The sequence below is a fragment of the Esox lucius genome, chromosome 6, assembly GCF_011004845.1.
Source record: "Esox lucius isolate fEsoLuc1 chromosome 6, fEsoLuc1.pri, whole genome shotgun sequence".
Taxonomy (NCBI): domain Eukaryota; kingdom Metazoa; phylum Chordata; class Actinopteri; order Esociformes; family Esocidae; genus Esox; species Esox lucius.
Genome location: NC_047574.1, coordinates 466,965 through 485,027, shown reverse-complemented (window position 1 = coordinate 485,027; position 18,063 = coordinate 466,965). Strand labels below are relative to the sequence as shown.

At 39.6% G+C, this 18,063-nt stretch overlaps 1 protein-coding gene across 5 annotated transcripts in view; it reads right to left on the bottom strand.

Moving 5' to 3' along the window:
- Nucleotides 1-624: 624 nt before the first annotated feature.
- stxbp4 (syntaxin binding protein 4) overlaps nucleotides 625-18,063 on the bottom strand; it is a 68,681-nt gene continuing 51,242 nt past the window's right edge. For all 5 annotated transcript variants that reach the window (XM_013132032.4, XM_020044038.3, XM_034292841.1 and 2 more), the window contains 2 exons: nucleotides 1,967-2,024; nucleotides 625-1,528 (listed from right to left, as the gene is read on the bottom strand). In XM_013132032.4, the coding sequence (XP_012987486.2) occupies nucleotides 1,420-1,528; nucleotides 1,967-2,024 (167 nt within the window). In that variant the 3' untranslated portion in view covers nucleotides 625-1,419. The remainder of the gene's footprint in view (nucleotides 1,529-1,966; nucleotides 2,025-18,063) is intronic.

The window sequence follows — 18,063 nt, the reverse complement described above, 5'->3', positions numbered from 1 at the left end:
TCCATCATCATCAAAATCACCTCCAAAGCATAATGTTTCCACCTCAATGGTTGACGGTGGGGATGGTGTTCTTGTGGTCGTAGGCAGCATTCCTCCTCCTCCAAACAAGGCGTGTTGAATTGATGCCAAATAACTTGATTTTGGTCTCATCTGACCACAACACTTTCATCCAGTTCTCCTCTGAATCATTCAGATGTTCATTGGCAAGACAGGCCGGTACATGTGCTTTCTTGAGCAGGGGGACGTTGCAGGCGCTGCAGGATTTCAGTCCTTCATGGTGTAGTGTGTTACCAATTGTTTCCTTGGTGACTATGATCCCAGCTGCCTTGATATCATTGACAAGATCCTCCCATGTAGTTCTGGGCTGATTCCTCACTGTTCTCATGATTATTGCAACTTCATGAGGTGAGATCTTGCATGGAGCCCCAGACCGAGGGAGATGGACAGTTCTTTTCACCTGGGAGCCAGAAATCTTTCTGATTGAGATACTTATTTCACTCATTAAAATGCAAATCAATTTATAAAATTTTTGACATGCGTTTTTCAGATTTATTTGTTTGTTATTCTGTCTCTCACTGTTCAAATAAACCTACCATTAAAATTATTGACTGATCATTTCTTTGTCAGTGGGAAAATTTACAAAATCAGCAGGGGATCAAATACTTTTTCCCCTCACTGAATATCCCTGATGCTGTATGTTTCACTGTACTTATTTAATTGACCATAATATTGGTTTACTATAACATATATAACTTTTGGTAGATCTCTCTTTTTACCAACCAATGGTCTTTACATCAAAACAAGTCTGGGGAAAGAAGTAAAATGAAAAATATAGCATGTAGGGATTTAGCAGCAGAATTTGGTCTGTTGTGACTCAGAAGACAATTTGGGATGTGTACCTCTGGAATGCACATTATGTATGGCTGGTAATAGGGTTTTAAATAAAGGTATTTGGTCGGGGCTCATACAAGAATTCAGCTAGTTATCTCCATATCCTACCAAGTCTATTTGTATAAGAGGCTGGGTGAACAGGGATGTTTCTCTGTAAAAACCCCTGTAGTTCAGTAGTCTACTTGTATAACAGGCTGGGTGAACAGGGATGTTTCTCTGTAAAAACCCCTGTAGTTCAGTAGTCTACTTGTATAAGAGGCTGGGTGAACAGGGATGTTTCTCTGTAAAAACCCCTGTAGTTCAGTAGTCTACTTGTATAACAGGCTGGGTGAACAGGGATGTTTATTTTTTTGTTTTGAGGTGGAGCAACACAACAGAATGTTCCTATAAAGATGTTACAAAGAGCATCTTGCAGGCCTGTCTCTAACTGTAAGACACAACACACTAACTAACCACATTTACGCATTGCACTTGTACCTAGATATCTTGTGATGTTATACCCTGTTGACTCTGTCATCGTTGTGCGTCTTAATCTTGATTGGTTCTGTGATGGGGGAGGATGGCTGGCCCTGCCCTCTCTCTCAGAGCAAGGCTGCAGGACACCGGATGCGTCCATGACGTCGTCTGTGTCACATGACTGTCACAAGGCAGAACAAGAGACAGAGACATCATTATCCAGTCACGACCTGTGTTCCTTGAATGGGTCAACTTGGTTGACGTCTATTAGCGTTAGTTTATTGGGTGTCAGCGTGCTCCGCTGCTGATAATGATTTGCCATGGACAAACAGAAGGACACATTCAGAATGATCAACCACATTGTTTTCATTGGTCAAAATGCATAGGTGTCATTGGTCAAAATGCATAGGTGTCATTGGTCAAAATGCAAAGGTTTATTCATTGGTCCAAATGAATAGGAGTCATTGGACAATGTTCAACATTTTGATTAGACCTAGTTCCAGTGGTACCTAACAGTCACTGGGATTCAGTAGTTTTTTAATTAGTCCATAGGTCAATCATGTTAAAATAAGAGGTGAACCATAACCTTCCATATATTTATCTAGTTTTGATCACTTACTTGATGTAATATTTGATTCCGCCTGTGGTGTAGGCCTCTTCCCATCCATGCGGTATACCTGGACAGAGTGAACGTTTAGAAATTATGTTCCTTCTCAAATCTGATTAACAATTATAATGAAGGTTAACTGGATCATTTCTAAACTATTTAAAAATGTATATTACAATTTTTCACCTGTTCATTTCAGTCTTTCAAACTTTGAAAATGTAGTTAAACTTTTCATTTTTATTCCAGTGAATCTGCAACAGTGTTCAACTAAATGTTTTTTTCCAGGAATATTCTTATACCCAAGATCCCAAAACAGGTCAAATCATACCCTGGGGCAACCTACCCCACCTGTCAACCCCTCCCCCCACCCTCGGTTCTGTGGCAAAACTAGGCCTACCGTATTCCTCCAAAGCACAGCTACAGAAAGTCACATTTAACCCTCTCAGCCTCCATCTCAAATGAAGCATGAAAAGGACACTGTGTAGAAACCTTCCTCAAATGTTTACAATTACAATAATGCAACTTCCTCCTTCCCTTACAGACCGAGACCAGAATAGTATTAGCTAGTCCAGGGGGGTTTAGGTTGGGGGAGTAGTACTATGAGAGTCTAAATGAACTACGAGGAGATTATAAGTCAATGCAAACCAAGAGACAAGAAGCAGTTACAGTAGTAGAAGTGTTGATGGTGTTAAGGTAGTTTAAAAGGCAGTAGTACTATTAGTAAGAGTGTTAAGGTAGTTTAAATGGCAGTAGTACTATTAGTAGGAGTGTTAAGGTAGTTCAGAAGGCAGTAGTAGTATCAGTAAGAGTGTTAAGGTAGTTTAGAAGGCAGTAGTAGGCTATTGTGGTAGTGAGAGTATACATGATAGAGGAGAGAAGCGTCTGTCCGAAAGCTCTTTGTAAGGCTATCATGCCACATGTCCCTTTGTTGCCTGAATTATATACCTTTGATGTAAAACGCACACTGGTGATCTTCAGCACCTTGAAGACTACTACACATCACCACAGTCACCATCAGAGAGCTTCAGCATCCTCTCATATTTATGATCCCACAAAACTGTGTATCAGTGATAATGTCCAGCTTTCTAATTGCCACTCAAATAAAAACTAGAAAGTCAGGGAAACTAAGAAATGTTTCTTATTTTTTAGTATTGGTGAGGCTCAATGCCAGCTTTGTTCCTCAATAGAGGCATGTCCTCACATCCTGGGGCAGTGGACTGAATTCAATAGACTCTTTCCCAGAAATAAAGCATTAAATAAAGCATTCTTAAATCAAATGCCTTAGGACATCATGGAGACAGAGGTTCAAAGAGAAAATAAGGAACCGTTGGAGATTTGAAAGAGAAGAAATGGGAGGTGCCATCATCAATAAAGAATCCTTAAAGGGTCAGATCATGGTGATAATGGTAGTGTGTGTGTCCAATCCTTAAAGGGTCAGATCATGGTGATAATGGTAGTGTGTGTGTCCAATACTTAAAGGGTCAGATCATGGTGATAATGGTAGTGTGTGTGTCCAATCCTTAAAGGGTCAGATCATGGTGATAATGGTAGTGTGTGTGTCCAATCCTTAAAGGGTCAGATCATGGTGATAATGGTAGTGTGTGTCTCCAATTCTTAAAGGGTCAGATCATGGTGATAATGGTAGAGTGTGTGTCCAATCCTTAAAGGGTCAGATCATGGTGATAATGGTAGTGTGTGTGTCCAATCCTTAAAGGGTCAGATCATGGTGATAATGGTAGTGTGTGTGTCCAATCCTTAAAGGGTCAGATCATGGTGATAATGGTAGTGTGTGTGTCCAATCCTTAAAGGGTCAGATCATGGTGATAATGGTAGAGTGTGTGTCCAATCCTTAAAGGGTCAGATCATGGTGATAATGGTAGTGTGTGTGACAAAGAGCGTTGTTAGCAGATCTCACTGTGAACCTTAATGGCTGCATGGTCGTATCCCAAAAAACTGTAAGAAACCTTGGTGTTACCCTTGATCCTGACCTCTCCTTTGATGAACATGTAAAATATGTCTCAAGAGTTGCTTATTTTCATCTTCGAAACATTGCAAAATCCAGAAACGTTCTATCAAAAACTGATGCAGAAAAAGAAATCCATGCTTTTGTTACTTCTAGATTAGATTACTGCAATACTCTTCTTTCCAGTCACCCTGACAAACCAATAAATAAACTTTCATTAGTGCGTCACATGGCTGCTAGAATCCTAACTAGAACAAAAATATTTGAACACATTACTCCTGTACTAGCGTCCTTTCACTGGCTGCCTGTTAAGGTTAGGGCTGATTTTAAGATTTTATTGTTAAGCTATAAATCAATACATGGACTTGCTCCTACTTACCTTGCTGAAATGATCCAGCCATACATACATACATGTAACCTTAGATCACAAGATGCAGGCCTTTTAATTGTACCTACAATTTCTAAACAAACAGCTGGAGGCAGGGCCTTCTCTTATAGAGCTCCGCTACTGTGGAATGATTTGCCAATTAAGGTTAGAAATGCAAACTCAGTGATAAACATTCAAGTGTCTACTAAAGACTCATCTCTACAGCATGGTCTATTATTAAGTTTAGTCTGGCCCAGGGGGGTGAAGGTGATCAGAAAGGTTTGATACTGTCCACCCTTGCTGTCTTGCCGGGTGGGCTCTCATCACCACTGGGATGCCCTCCCTCCAATGCCATTCGGGGGCGTAGCCACTGGCTTGTTGTTGTCTCTCTGTTGCGCACTTGTGCAATTGGGCTGTACTCTGCTGGCAATATTTGGCCCTCATTCAGGGTGGTTGCGGTTGGTGGGTGTCCCTTTGGTTGATGCTTGGCAATGTGGGTGGATTGATTTCCTGCCTGTTTTTCCTAGCCACTGAAATTCAACATTACTGTTGTTTGCTCCTTGGGGTTTAAGATCGGGTGTTTTGTAAAATCACTTTGTGACAACTGCTGATGTAAAAAGGGCTTCATAAATACATTTGATTGATTGACTGATTGTGTCCAATCGTTAAAGGGTCAGATCATGGTGATAATGGTAGAGTGTGTGTCAAATCCTTAAAGGGTCAGATCATGGTGATAATGGTAGAGTGTGTGTCCAATCCTTAAAGGGTCAGATCATGGTGATAATGGTAGAGTGTGTGTCCAATCCTTAAAGGGTCAGATCATGGTGATAATGGTAGAGTGTGTGTCCAATACTTAAAGGGTCAGACCATGGTGATAATGGTAGAGTGTGTGTCAAATCCTTAAAGGGTCAGATCATGGTTATAATGGTAGTGTGTGTGTGTCAAATCCTTAAATGGTCAGATCATGGTGATAATGGTAGTGTGTGTCCAATCGTTAAAGGGTCAGAAATATTTCTTAAATGATAAACGGTAGATTTGGGCTTCAAAATTGAGGTCAGATTCATACATTACAGCCTTATTCTAAAATGGTTTTGAAAAAGCCCATTAATATACACACAATCCTGCATAATGAGGGCCTAGCTCCAACTGAGGGCCTAGCTCCAATAGTCTGAATTCGCCAATTATCTACATTCCCTAATTTACACTTGAAATGTCCAGATAAGCGGATAAAGATGAGAGAGAGAGAGAGAGAGAGAGAGAGAGAACATGAAATTGGACTGATGTGAATTCCATTGAGTTATAGCAATTATATAGCAATTTCAGATAATTTTATATAAAGTTTATATAAAAAAAAGTCTATACTTTTTACTGCTAATGTTTTAAGAGGTTTTATGAGAATTGGTTTTAATGACATCATTATTAAAAAAACATTTACATCTAAGGGACCACCTTTGGGCCTGATTAAAATCCTCCATGCTAGAAAGGGTTTAAAGTAATTTAAAACAATATTTTGAACTTTACCAGGATATTGGCTAACAAATGCTTTATGTTTTACTTTAGTACCAATTTGTATCTGTCAGAGTGAGATAGTTTAGTATCACACCCTGGTTTTATTTTGACATTACAAAAGTCGTTGGATTGATATATACAGTGGGGAGAACAAGTATTTGATACACTGCCGATTTTGCAGGTTTTCCCACTTACAAAGCATGTAGAAGTCTGTAATGTTTATCATAGGTACTCTTCAACTGTGAGTGACGGACTCTAAAACATAAATCCAGAAAATCACATTGTATGAATTTTAAGTAACTCATTTGCATTTTATTGCTTGACATAAGTATTTGATACATCAGAGAAGCAGAACTTAATATTTGGTACAGAAACCTTTGTTTGCAATTACAGAGATCATACATTTCCTATAGTTCTTGACCAGGTTTGCACACACTGCAGCAGGGATTTTGGCCCACTCCTCCATACAGACCTTCTCCAGATCCTTCAGGTTTCAGGGCTGTCGCTGGGCAATACAGACTTTTAGGTCCCTCCAAAGATTTTCTATTGGGTTCAGGTCTGGAGACTGGCTAGGCCACTCCAGGACCTTGAGATGCTTCTTATGGAGCCACTCCTTAGTTGCCCTGGCTGTGTGTTTCGGGTCGTTGTCATGCTGGAAGACACAGCCACGACCCATCTTCAATGCTCTTACTGAGGGAAGGAGGTTGTTGGCCAAGATCTCGCGATACATGGCCCCATCCATCCTCCCCTCAATACGGTGTAGTCGTCCTTTCCCCTTTGCAGAAAAGCATCCCCAAAGAATGATGTTTCCACCTCCATGCTTCACGTTTGGGATGGTGTTCTTGGAGTTGTACTCATCCTTCCTCCAAACATGGCGCGTGGAGTTTAGACCAAAAAGCTAATTTTTTGTCTCATCAGACCACATGACCTTCTCCCATTCCTCCTCTGGATCATCCAGATTGTCATTGGCAAACTTCAGACGGGCCTGCACATGTGCTGGCTTGAGCAGGGGGACCTTGCGTGCGCTGCAGGATTTTAATCCATGATGGTGTAGTGTGTTACTAATGGTTTTCTTTGAGACTGTGGTCCCAGCTCTCTTCAGGTCATTGACCAGGTCCTGCCGTGTAGTTCTGGGCTGATCCCTCACCTTCCTCATGATCATTGATGCCCCACGAGGTGAGATCTTGCATGGAGCCCCAGACCGAGGGAGATTGACCGTCATTTTGAACTTCTTCCATTTTCTAATAATTGCACCAACAGTTGTTGCCTTCTCACCAAGCTGCTTGCCTATTGTTCTGTAGCCCATCCCAGCCTTGTGCAAGTCTACAATTTTATCCCTGATGTCCTTACACATCTCTCTGGTCTTGGCAATTGTGGAGAGGTTGGAGTCTGTTTGATTGAGTGTGTGGACAGGTGTCTTTTATACAGGTAACAAGTTCAAACAGGTGTAGCTAATACAGGTAATGAGTGCAGAACAGGAGGGCTTCTTAAAGAAAAACAGGTCTGTGAGAGCCGAAATTCTTACAGGAACACACTTCATACCAAACAAGAAGTCCTCCCCACTTGTCAAATCACTTGACGGGAATGCCCACCATGGGTCATAAATCACCCAAATAACAGAAGCCACCATACTGACTGAAATAGTTGATGCGTCATAATCCCCATAAAACCTAGCAGCAAAATGCGTTTCTGGTTTGTTTTCCATTTTCCCATTTATATTTCCCATAAGGGATTATAGAATCACTTCAGAACAAGGTGATGAATGTCAATGTATTTGCTTCAATTACCTCAACAAAAGTGTACATGTTAATTAGCAACATTGAATACCTAATGTAAGACTACAAATCCCTTGATTAAAAGTCCCGGCGTCATTTCTAACCCACACAAATAAGCGAACATTGACCAGCACGATCATTCCGAGCCCATGTGCTGTTGTCTTGCATGAATAGTGGTGGGTTTCTTATTTCTCATGCTGTCATTGAAAATGTATTTACATTCTTAATAAAATGTTCTGTTAACACAACTAGCTTGTAAAAAAGCTAGTTGTCGACTATAAAAGCTAGTTGTCGTATAACGCAACTCTCCTACTTCCTGCCTTTTGCCAGCCTTTCTTTCCTTTCTTACTTTTTAATCTTTTTTTAATCTTCCTTTAATCTTCTTTAAATCTTTTACCTTTGTTTAATTTTTGTTCTATATATGTTTTAATCATACAGTGGGAAGAACAAGTATTTGATACACTGCCGATTTAGCAGGTTTTCCTTCTTACAAAGCATGTAGAGGTCTGTAATTTTTATCATAGGTACACTTCAACTGTGAGAGACAAAATCTAATCTACAGGAAACGTATGATCTCTGTTATTGCAAACAAAGGTTTCTATACCAAATATTGGGTTCTGCTTTTCTGATGTATCAAATACTTATGTCATACTATAAAATGCAAATTAATTACTTAAAAATCATACTATTTGATTTTCTGGATTGATGTTTTAGATTCCGTCACTCACAGTTGAAGAGTACCTATGATAAAAATTAAAGACTTCTACATGCTTTGTAAGTGGGAAAACCTGCAAAATCGGCAGTGTATCAAATACTTGTTCTCCCCACTGAATTTTTAAAATTTTATGTAATTTCTAAAAGAGGACCTCAGCATAGTTCTTTTCTATTTTTGAGTGATTTTTTATGATGGAGGAGCTAAGACAGCTTTTGGAGGAACGGATCAACCGCTCAGAAGATTTAGCCACCAGAGCCCTCCTCCGGTCGGACTGTGGGTCCCGCCAGTGAATCAACAAATGCTAATGCTAACATAGCACAACAGGCTAACCTAAGGCTAGATAGTTCTAAAGATTTCCCTATACTTGATAGAACGCAGTCAAAACTGGTGAACAGAGCAATTTCAGAGTGAACGGCTGAATGAGACAAATATATATGGCTCTTAAACCATATGACAACTGCTCATTAGACTCTTTGTGTCACTGTATAGAGCACATAAATACCTGGATGAACCAGAATTGTCTACACTTGTGTTTGTCAACAAAAATAAAAGAACAAGTATTAGTAAAGAGATGGATTCTCTGGCCCTTAAAACCAGGGATCAAGTGCGTAAACCTTGATTGACTCTGACCTCACATTTTACAGTCATATCAAAGCGGTCACCAAAACAGCATTCTATCATCTAAAAAATATAGCCAGAATCAAAGGCTTGGTCTCCCAAAAAGACCAAGAGAAGCTCATCCATGCTTTTATCTCTAGTAGGGTTGAATACTGTAATGGCCTCTTAACTGGACTCCCGAAAAAGACTGTAAAACAACTGTAGCTCATTCAGAATGCTGCTGCTAGAATGTTAACCAGGACCAAGAGAACAGAGCACAACACTCCGGTCTTAAATCTTTGCATTGGCTTCCAGTCAGTTACAGAATACATTTCAAAGTGGTGCTTTTAGTTTATAAATCTCTGAATGGTTTAGGACCTGAATACATTTCTGATATGTTTGCAGAATATAAACAGAGCAGGGCTCTTAGATTCATGAACACAGGTCAGCTAGTAGAGCCCGAAGTCCAAACTAAACATGGAGAAGCAGCATTTAGCCCTTATACTGTACAAAACTGGAATAAACTACCAGAAGATCTTAGACGTGCCCCAAACGTATCCATTTTTAAATCCAGGTTAAAAACACTTCCCTTCTCACATGCCTATGACTGAGAACTTAAACTTAACCACACTGTTTAGCCTTATAGCTTTCCACTTTTAATCTTCATATGTTTTCTTATTGTATTTTTTTATTATTATGATGTATTCATTTGCTTTGATGTTTTCATTTGAGTATTTGATTTTATGTTATTTTACTTTCATATATTTTTAGGTATGTTCACTTTAAAGGGATAGTTCGTACTAAATTTTTATTTTTTAGAAACTTCACTTTTCTAACATGTTCCAGAACGCCAATAGAGTAATTTTGTAACTATAAGGCAAAGCTGTATTGCAAGCAGAAAACGACTCCAAAACACTTCAAACGACATTCAGTAATATGTCACAAAAGCATAGTTTTTTTTTAAACCGTACACTGACAAAACAGCCGGTGGAAATGGCTGAATTCAAACTGGCACCAGCAAACTATTTCCTATAGCCACCAGCTTCTGTTCTTCAGCAGAGTTGTCATTGAAGTGAGCGAGAACTTTAACATCAACAAGCTGTGAAGATGGATTGCTTCGCCTAGCATTTTAAAATAGGTATTTTTTTACAACATTTTTGCTTTATATATTTTAGCCATATTTTAGCCTCTCTGCTTCATGTGTGGTTAGCCCTTCCCTCTGTGTGTGGTTAGCCCTTCCCCCTCTCTGCTTCATGTGTTGTTGGCCCTTCCCCCTCTCTGCTTCATGTGTGGTTAGCCCTTCCCCCTCTCTGGTTCATGTGTGGTTAGCCCTTCCCCTCTCTCTGCTTCATGTGTGGTTAGCCCTTCCCCCTCTCTGCTTCATGTGTGGTTAGCCCTTCCCCCTCTCTGCTTCATGTGTGGTTAGCCCTTCCCCTCTCTCTGCTTCATGTGTGGTTAGCCCTTCCCCTCTCTCTGCTTCATGTGTGGTTAGCCCTTCCCCCTCTCTGCTTCATGTGTGGTTAGCCCTTCCCTCTCTCTGCTTCATGTGTGGTTAGCCCTTCCCTCTCTCTGCTTCATGTGTGGTTAGCCCTTCCCTCTCTCTGCTTCATGTGTGGTTAGCCCTTCCCTCTCTCTGCTTCATGTGTGGTTAGCCCTTATCCCATATCAGTGTGGTGACAATTAATCTTCATGTGTTTCCTCCCTACAGTGAATACAACACTGGCCAGCATTCAAGACGTTTCTGTCAGCATGCAAGACGCTCCTCTATCACATACACACTCACTCCCGCTAACACACACTCACCCCCTTTAACACACACACACTCACTCCTGCTAACACACACTCACTCCTGCTAAAACACATAAACTCACACCTGCTAACACACACACACACTCACTCCTGCTAACACACACACACACTCACTCCCGCTAACACACACACACACACTCACTCCCGCTAACACACACACACACTCACTCCCGCTAACACACACACACTCACTCCCACTAACACAAACACACTCACTCCTGCTAACACACATACACTCACTCCCGCTAACACACTCACTCCTGCAAACACACACTCACTCCCACTAACACACTCACACTCACTCCTGCAAACACACACACTCACTCCCACTAACACACTCACACTCACTCCTGCAAACACACACACTCACTCCCACTAACACACACTCACACTCACTCCTGCTAACACACTCACACCCACTCCTGCAAACACACACACTCACTCCCACTAACACACACTCACTCCTGCTAACACACACACTAACACACACACACACTCACTCCCGCTAACACACACACACTCACTCCAACACAAACACTCACTCACTCCTGCTAACACACACTCACTCACTCCTGCTAACACACACACACACACTCACTCCAACACAAACACTCACTCACTCCTGCTAACACACACACACACTCACTCCTGCTAACACACACACACACACACACACTCACTCCTGGTAACACACAAACACACTCACTCCTGCTAACACACACGCACTCACTCCAACACAAACACTCACTCACTCCTGCTAACACACACTCACTCACTCCTGCTAACACAAACACACTCACTCCTGCTAACACACACTCACTCACTCCTGCTAACACACACACACTCACTCCTGCTAACACACACACACACACACACTCCTGCTAACACACACACACACACTCACTTCTGCTAACACACAAACACACTCACTCCTGCAAACACACACACACTCACTCCCACTAACACACAAACACACTCACTCACTCCAACACAAACACTCACTTCCTCTACTTTCTATGTTGTGATTCTGAGACACAATAGTCCCCAAAAAGGATTTTTCTGTATATTTCAGTGGAAAATAAGTAATAGACATGCTTGAAGGAAGTGGATATTTAATAATAGTGAAGTTGGAGGATGTAGATATTTAATAATGCTGAAGCGAGAAGAAGTGGATATCTAATAAGGCTGAAGCTAGAGGAAGTAGATATTTAATAATGGGGAAGCTAGAGGAAGTAGATATTTCATAATGGTGAAGCTAGAGGAAGTGGATATTTAATAATGCTGAAGCGAGATAAAGTAGATATTTAATAATGGGGAAGCTAGAGGAAGTGGATATTTAATAATGCTGAAGCGAGAGGAAGTATATATTTAATAATGGTGAAGCTAGAGGAAGTGGGTATTTAATAATTCTGACAAGATTAGGGAAGTGCATATTTAATAATTGTGTCTCTATAAAGGAAGTTCCATTCAAGGGCTGTAGCCTGATCTAACAGGGATGCGTGAATCTCCAATTCAATTCAAGGTATTCTGTGTTGGGGTCAACTGAAAGGACCTGATAGGGCAGGAAGAAGCCTGCACTTGGGAGAGAGGGACATTTGGAAAAAGATTAAAAGACAGAATACAGAGAAAGAAAGACTTATTTGAAGTGATATACAAATTGCTAATTACTGTAAAACCTTACCTTTCACCACCATACAGTATTTACCAGGTCAACATGTAAATAGAGTGCCTACATTTACAGCCATACAGTCCATAAATAATATCAGCACTTAAACATGTTAATAACACATTAGGAACTGTATATTCTGTAATAAAAATATGTAATTAAATAAAACTGGTCAGTGTCTTGGTAGATAACATTTTTGTATTGATAAAACAATCAAAAATAGTTGTTTGATGTTATTTAAAATTTGTGATTTGCAAGATGTCCAGCATATAAACAGTCACAATCAGAATAAGACAAAAAAAAGATTTTGGGTTAGGATTAGGGACCTAAAATAAATTTGCAAGACCTAAAATAAAATATTCTTCCCACAGAGAATCTTTTAGGTGTGTAATTGCATGTTTTGAACATTTAGGGATATTGACATTATATTTTTAATACTACACAGGAATTATTTAATACAGTCCTCTTATTTCATGGGCTCAAATGTAATTGGACAAATTAACACAATCATAAATAAAATTTTCATTTTCAATACTTCGAGAATCCTTTGCAAGCAGTGACTGCTTGAAGTCTGGAACGCTTGGACATCACCAAACGTTGGGTTTCCTCCTTTGTTATGCTTTGCCAGGCCTTAACTGCAACTGTCTTCAGTGGTTGTTTGTTAGTGGTTTTTTCTACCTTATGTTTTGTCTTCAACAAGTGAAATGCATGCTCGATCGGGGTTGAGATCAGGTGATTGACTCGGCCATTGCAGAGTATTCCACTTCTTTACCTTAAGAAACTCCTGGGTTGCTTTCGCAATATGTTTTGCGTCATTGTCCATTTGTAAAGTGTAAGTGCTGTCCAATCAACTTCACTGAATTTGTCTGAATCTGAGCAGACAATATATCCCTCTACACTTCAGAATTAATCCGTCTGCTTCTGTCTTCTGTCTTCACATCATCAATAAACACTAGTGGACCAGTGCCATTGGAAGCCATGCATGCCCATGCCATCACACTGCCTCCACCATGTTTTACAGATGATGTGGTATGCTTCGGATCATGAGCTATTCCAAGCTTTCTCCATACTTTTTTCTTCCCATCATTCTGGTACAGGTATTCCAGTTCTTAGTTTTATCTGTCCAAAGAATGCTATTGCAGAACTGGGTTGACTTTTTTAGTAGTTTTTTTAAAAAATCTGGCCTTTCTATTACTTAAGGCTTAGGAATGGTTTACACCTTGTGGTGAACCCTCTGTATTTGCTCTCGTGAAGTCTTTATGGTAAACTTGGATAATGATATGCCTACCTCCTGGAGAGTGTTCTTCCCTTGCCTGGACGTTGTGAAGATGTTTTTCTTTACCTTGGAAAGGATCCTACGATCATCCACCACTGTTGTTTTCCGTGGACGTCCAGGCCTTTCTGTGTTCACTAGTGAATTCTTTTTTTCTCAGAATGTACCAAACTGTTGATTTGGCCACTCCTAATGTTCCTGCTATCTCTCTGATGGATTTTTAATTTTTTGCAACCTAAGGATGGCCTGTTTCTCTTGCATCAAGAGCTCCTTTAACCACATGTTGTAGGTTCACTGTAACGGCTTACAAATGTGAATGCCACACCTGGAATCCACTCTAGAACCTTTACCTGCTTAATTGATGAAGAAATAACGAAGGAATAGCCCACACCTGTCCATGAAACAGCTTTTGAGTCAATTGTCCAATTACTATTGGTCCCTTGAAAAAGATGGGGGTACATATTAAAGAGCCGTCATTCCTAAACCCCTACTCCAATTTGGATGTGAATACCCTCAAATATAAGCTGAGAGACTGCACTTTAAGCCCATATTCATTATTTAACAGTAACTTGAATATATTTTGGTAAACAGTCAAAACTACAAAAACACCTACAAAATAACAGTGCACTTAAAAAACATTAATGTTTATGATAATATTACTATTATCACATTATTGTAGGTGTATGTGATGATTTTACAAGAAGGAAAAAACATTTACACAACCATTACTCCTGTATGTGGGCTGGGTCTAAACCTGACCACATTATTATCATCTTTGGCACTCTGCAATTTGTATTTGTATAATATGTAAAAAATAATCTTACAAAATTCTACAAAATCTATTTCATATTTGGATACACAGGTTTATTCTAACCGTTAATTAAAATTCCCCTCAACCCAGCAACTAGTACAAAACCTCCTGTTTCCAGTGGAGGACAACAATTGCTTAGTAAGTGTTAAGTCAAGGATTCGCCAACATTAAAAGCTCACCAGGAATTTTCATTTACTCTCTAAGTGTTTACAGAGAATGGTGAGATAATCAAAAAACATCCATTGTGCAGCAGTTCTGTGCGTATAAACATCTAGTTAATGAAAGAGGTCAGGAGGGATAGACTCGTTCCAACTGAAATGCCTCAAATAGTCAAAGAACCAACACTGACAACTGACACCTGAAACCTTGAAGATGGAGCAGATGGAGCAGAAAGGGGGTCCTGTATGATATTAGATAGATGTACCTAATAAAGTGGCCAGCTAGTAAAAGCCCATTTGAACAAAAGTTTCTAAGTTGCATATATTCTATATTATTTTTCATATATTACATAATTCAAAAGCTTCTAAGTTGCATATATTCTATATTATTGTTATGTTACATAATTCAAAAGTGTTTTGAAGTGACAAGTCTAAGTTTCTAAGAACTAAAGAGACTGAATGTACTCTATAAAAACCAGGTCATTTCTCTCCAATTCCCTTTAATTACAATCTTTGTACAATAATCCAATATCAGGCGACCCAGAGAGTATGTGTGTCCACTCACAAAGAGCATCTGATTGAAACCTAAGGTTAGTTGGGTCTCTCAGCAGGAAATTGTAACCAAGCAACACTGACCTCAGTGAAAATACATAAGAACAAACACACACACACACACACACACACATTTTAGATTTCAGTTATTCAGCCTTATGCAGACTTACAGACATTCTGGGTTCCCAAGAGGGAACCCAGAACCCCCACCCATCAGTCATAATATGTACATATTACATAGTGTCAGCTAATAGGATACAAGTAAACATAATAAACACACATACACTTTGGGTCACTTTATATTGGATTGACCTATTTCTTGACCTACTTACCTGGCCCTTTTCAACAACAACAACACACACACACACACAACACACACAATGAACACAACAGATTTTCTGATTGCTACAATGTCATCTTAGAAGTCATAAAAACACACAGGACTTCCTTCCACAAGACCTGATTTCCTTTGACTTGATCACTTAAAGGCCAAATCCAATTGAAAAAACATTTTACTGTTTGAGCTTGAAAGAATTAAGAGATTACTACACCTTTTCATTTCCTTTCCAAAAGTCATAAATGAAGGTTTTGAGTGAGGAATAGAAGGGTTAAAATTAAGAGACCACTGCAAATTGAACGATTCTTTTCCTCGCTCAAAACCTTCTCTTCATTTATTTCCGGAGTTGTATATACGTATGTTTTCAGGTTAAAGTGGTTTTCCTCACACACAATAGGAAAGTGCCCTGTAAGGGGCCATAAGAATCTTAGGGTAATACATTATTAAAAATATATGTTCAATGTTTTTATATAAATAAAGACCAGCTGTGATGTATTAGACATGTAATGATAAAAATAAAATGACAAAAACATGGAAGGTTAACATCACTACCCCCCAGGATGTCAGGATAAGGTGTACATCCCCATGAGGTTATTAACATCACTACCCCTCCAGGATGGCAGACTAAGGGGTCAGGATAAGGTGTACATGGGGATACAGTCTGGCAGTGTAAAACCTTTTCTAGCCGAATCACTGGTTCCTTCCAGGTAATGCTATAGAATACAGGCAATGATGTAGAATACAGATAATGATATAGAATACAGGTAATGATGTAGTATCCAGGTAATGATGTAGAATACAGGTACTGATGTAGTATCCAGGCAATGATGTAGAATACAGGTACTGATGTAGAATACAGGTAATGATATAGAATACAGGTACTGATGTAGTATCCAGGTAATAATATAGAATACAGGTACTGATGTATTATCCAGGTAATGATATAGAATACAGGTACTGATGTAGTATCCAGGTAATGATATAGAATACAGGTACTGATGTAGCATCCAGGTAATGATGTAGAATCCAGTTACTGATGTAGAATCCAGGTACGAATGTAGAATACATATAATGATGTAGCATCCAGGTAATAATGTACAACACTGTTTGCAAAAAAGTTGGGATGCTTTGTAAAATGTAAATAAAAACAATACAGTGATGTGCAAATAATTTATCCCTATATTTAACTGAAAATGTACAAAGACAATAATGTTGAAACTGAGAAATGTTATTGTTTTTTGAAAGATACATGCCAATTTTAAATTTGATGCCAGCAACACAAGTTGGGACAAGTTGGGCATGTTAACCATTGGGCTGCATCACGTCTTATTGTAAAAATAATCTGTAAGCGTTTGGGAACTGAGGAGACCAATTGCTGTAGTTTTGAAAGTGGAATTATGTCCCATTCATCTTGATATAGGATTTCAGCTGCTCAACAGTTCAGGGTCTCCTTTGCTGTTTTTGTCATTTCATAATACGCCAAATGTTTTCAGTAAGGAACAGGTCTGGACTGCAGGCAGGCAAGTTTAACACTCTGACTCATTTACTACGGAGCAATACTGTTGTGATATGTGCAGAATGTGGTTTGGCATTGTCCTGCTGAAATAATCAAGGCCTTCCCTGAAAAAGACATTGTCTGGATGGCAGCATATGTTGTTCCAAAACCTATATATATTGTTCAGCATAAAGGTCCCTTCAAAAAAGTGCATGTGACCCATTCCATCTGCACTAATGCACCCCCATACCATCACGGATGCTGGATTTTGAACTGTGTGCTAATAACAAGCTGGATGGTCCCACTCCTCTTTAGTCCAGAGGACATGGGGTCCATGATTACCAAACAGAATATGACATTTTGATTTGCCTCAGTCCATCTTAAAGGAGCTCGGGCCCAGAGAAGGCACTGGTGTGTCTGGGTGTTGTTTATATAGGATTTCTTCTTTGCATAGTAGACTTTTAACTTTCATTTGTGGATGCTGTGAACATATTCTGTTCACAGACAATGGTTTTTGAAGTGTTCCTGAGCCCAAGCAGCGATATCTACTACAGAATCATGTCGGTTTTTAATGCAGTGCTGCCTGAGGGCCCGAAGACCACAGCCATCCAATATTGGTTTTCCCCTTCGCTTTTGACCCTGGTGTACAGAGAATACTCCAGATTCAATTAATCTTTTTATGATATTGTGTACCATAGATGATGAGATCACCATTTTTATGTTGTGATACATTATTCTTGAATTGTGGCACTATTTGCCCGCGCAGTCTTTCAAAGAGTGGTGAACCTCTCCCCATCCTCACTTCTGACAGGCCCATCCTCCCTGGATTGATCTTTTAGTTCCCAATCATGTTACTGACCAGTTGCAAATTGACCTGATTAGTTGTGTGATATTTCACCAGGTACATTTTCTGCATTATACAACGCTTCCAGTCCTTTGGTGCCTCTGTTGCAGCTTTTTTTAAACGTGTTGCTGGCACCAAATTCAAAGAAAAAATTACATTTCTCAATTTCAACATTTGATATGTTGTCTTGATACTACTTTTCTACTGAATATAGGGTATATATGATTTGCAGTCATTG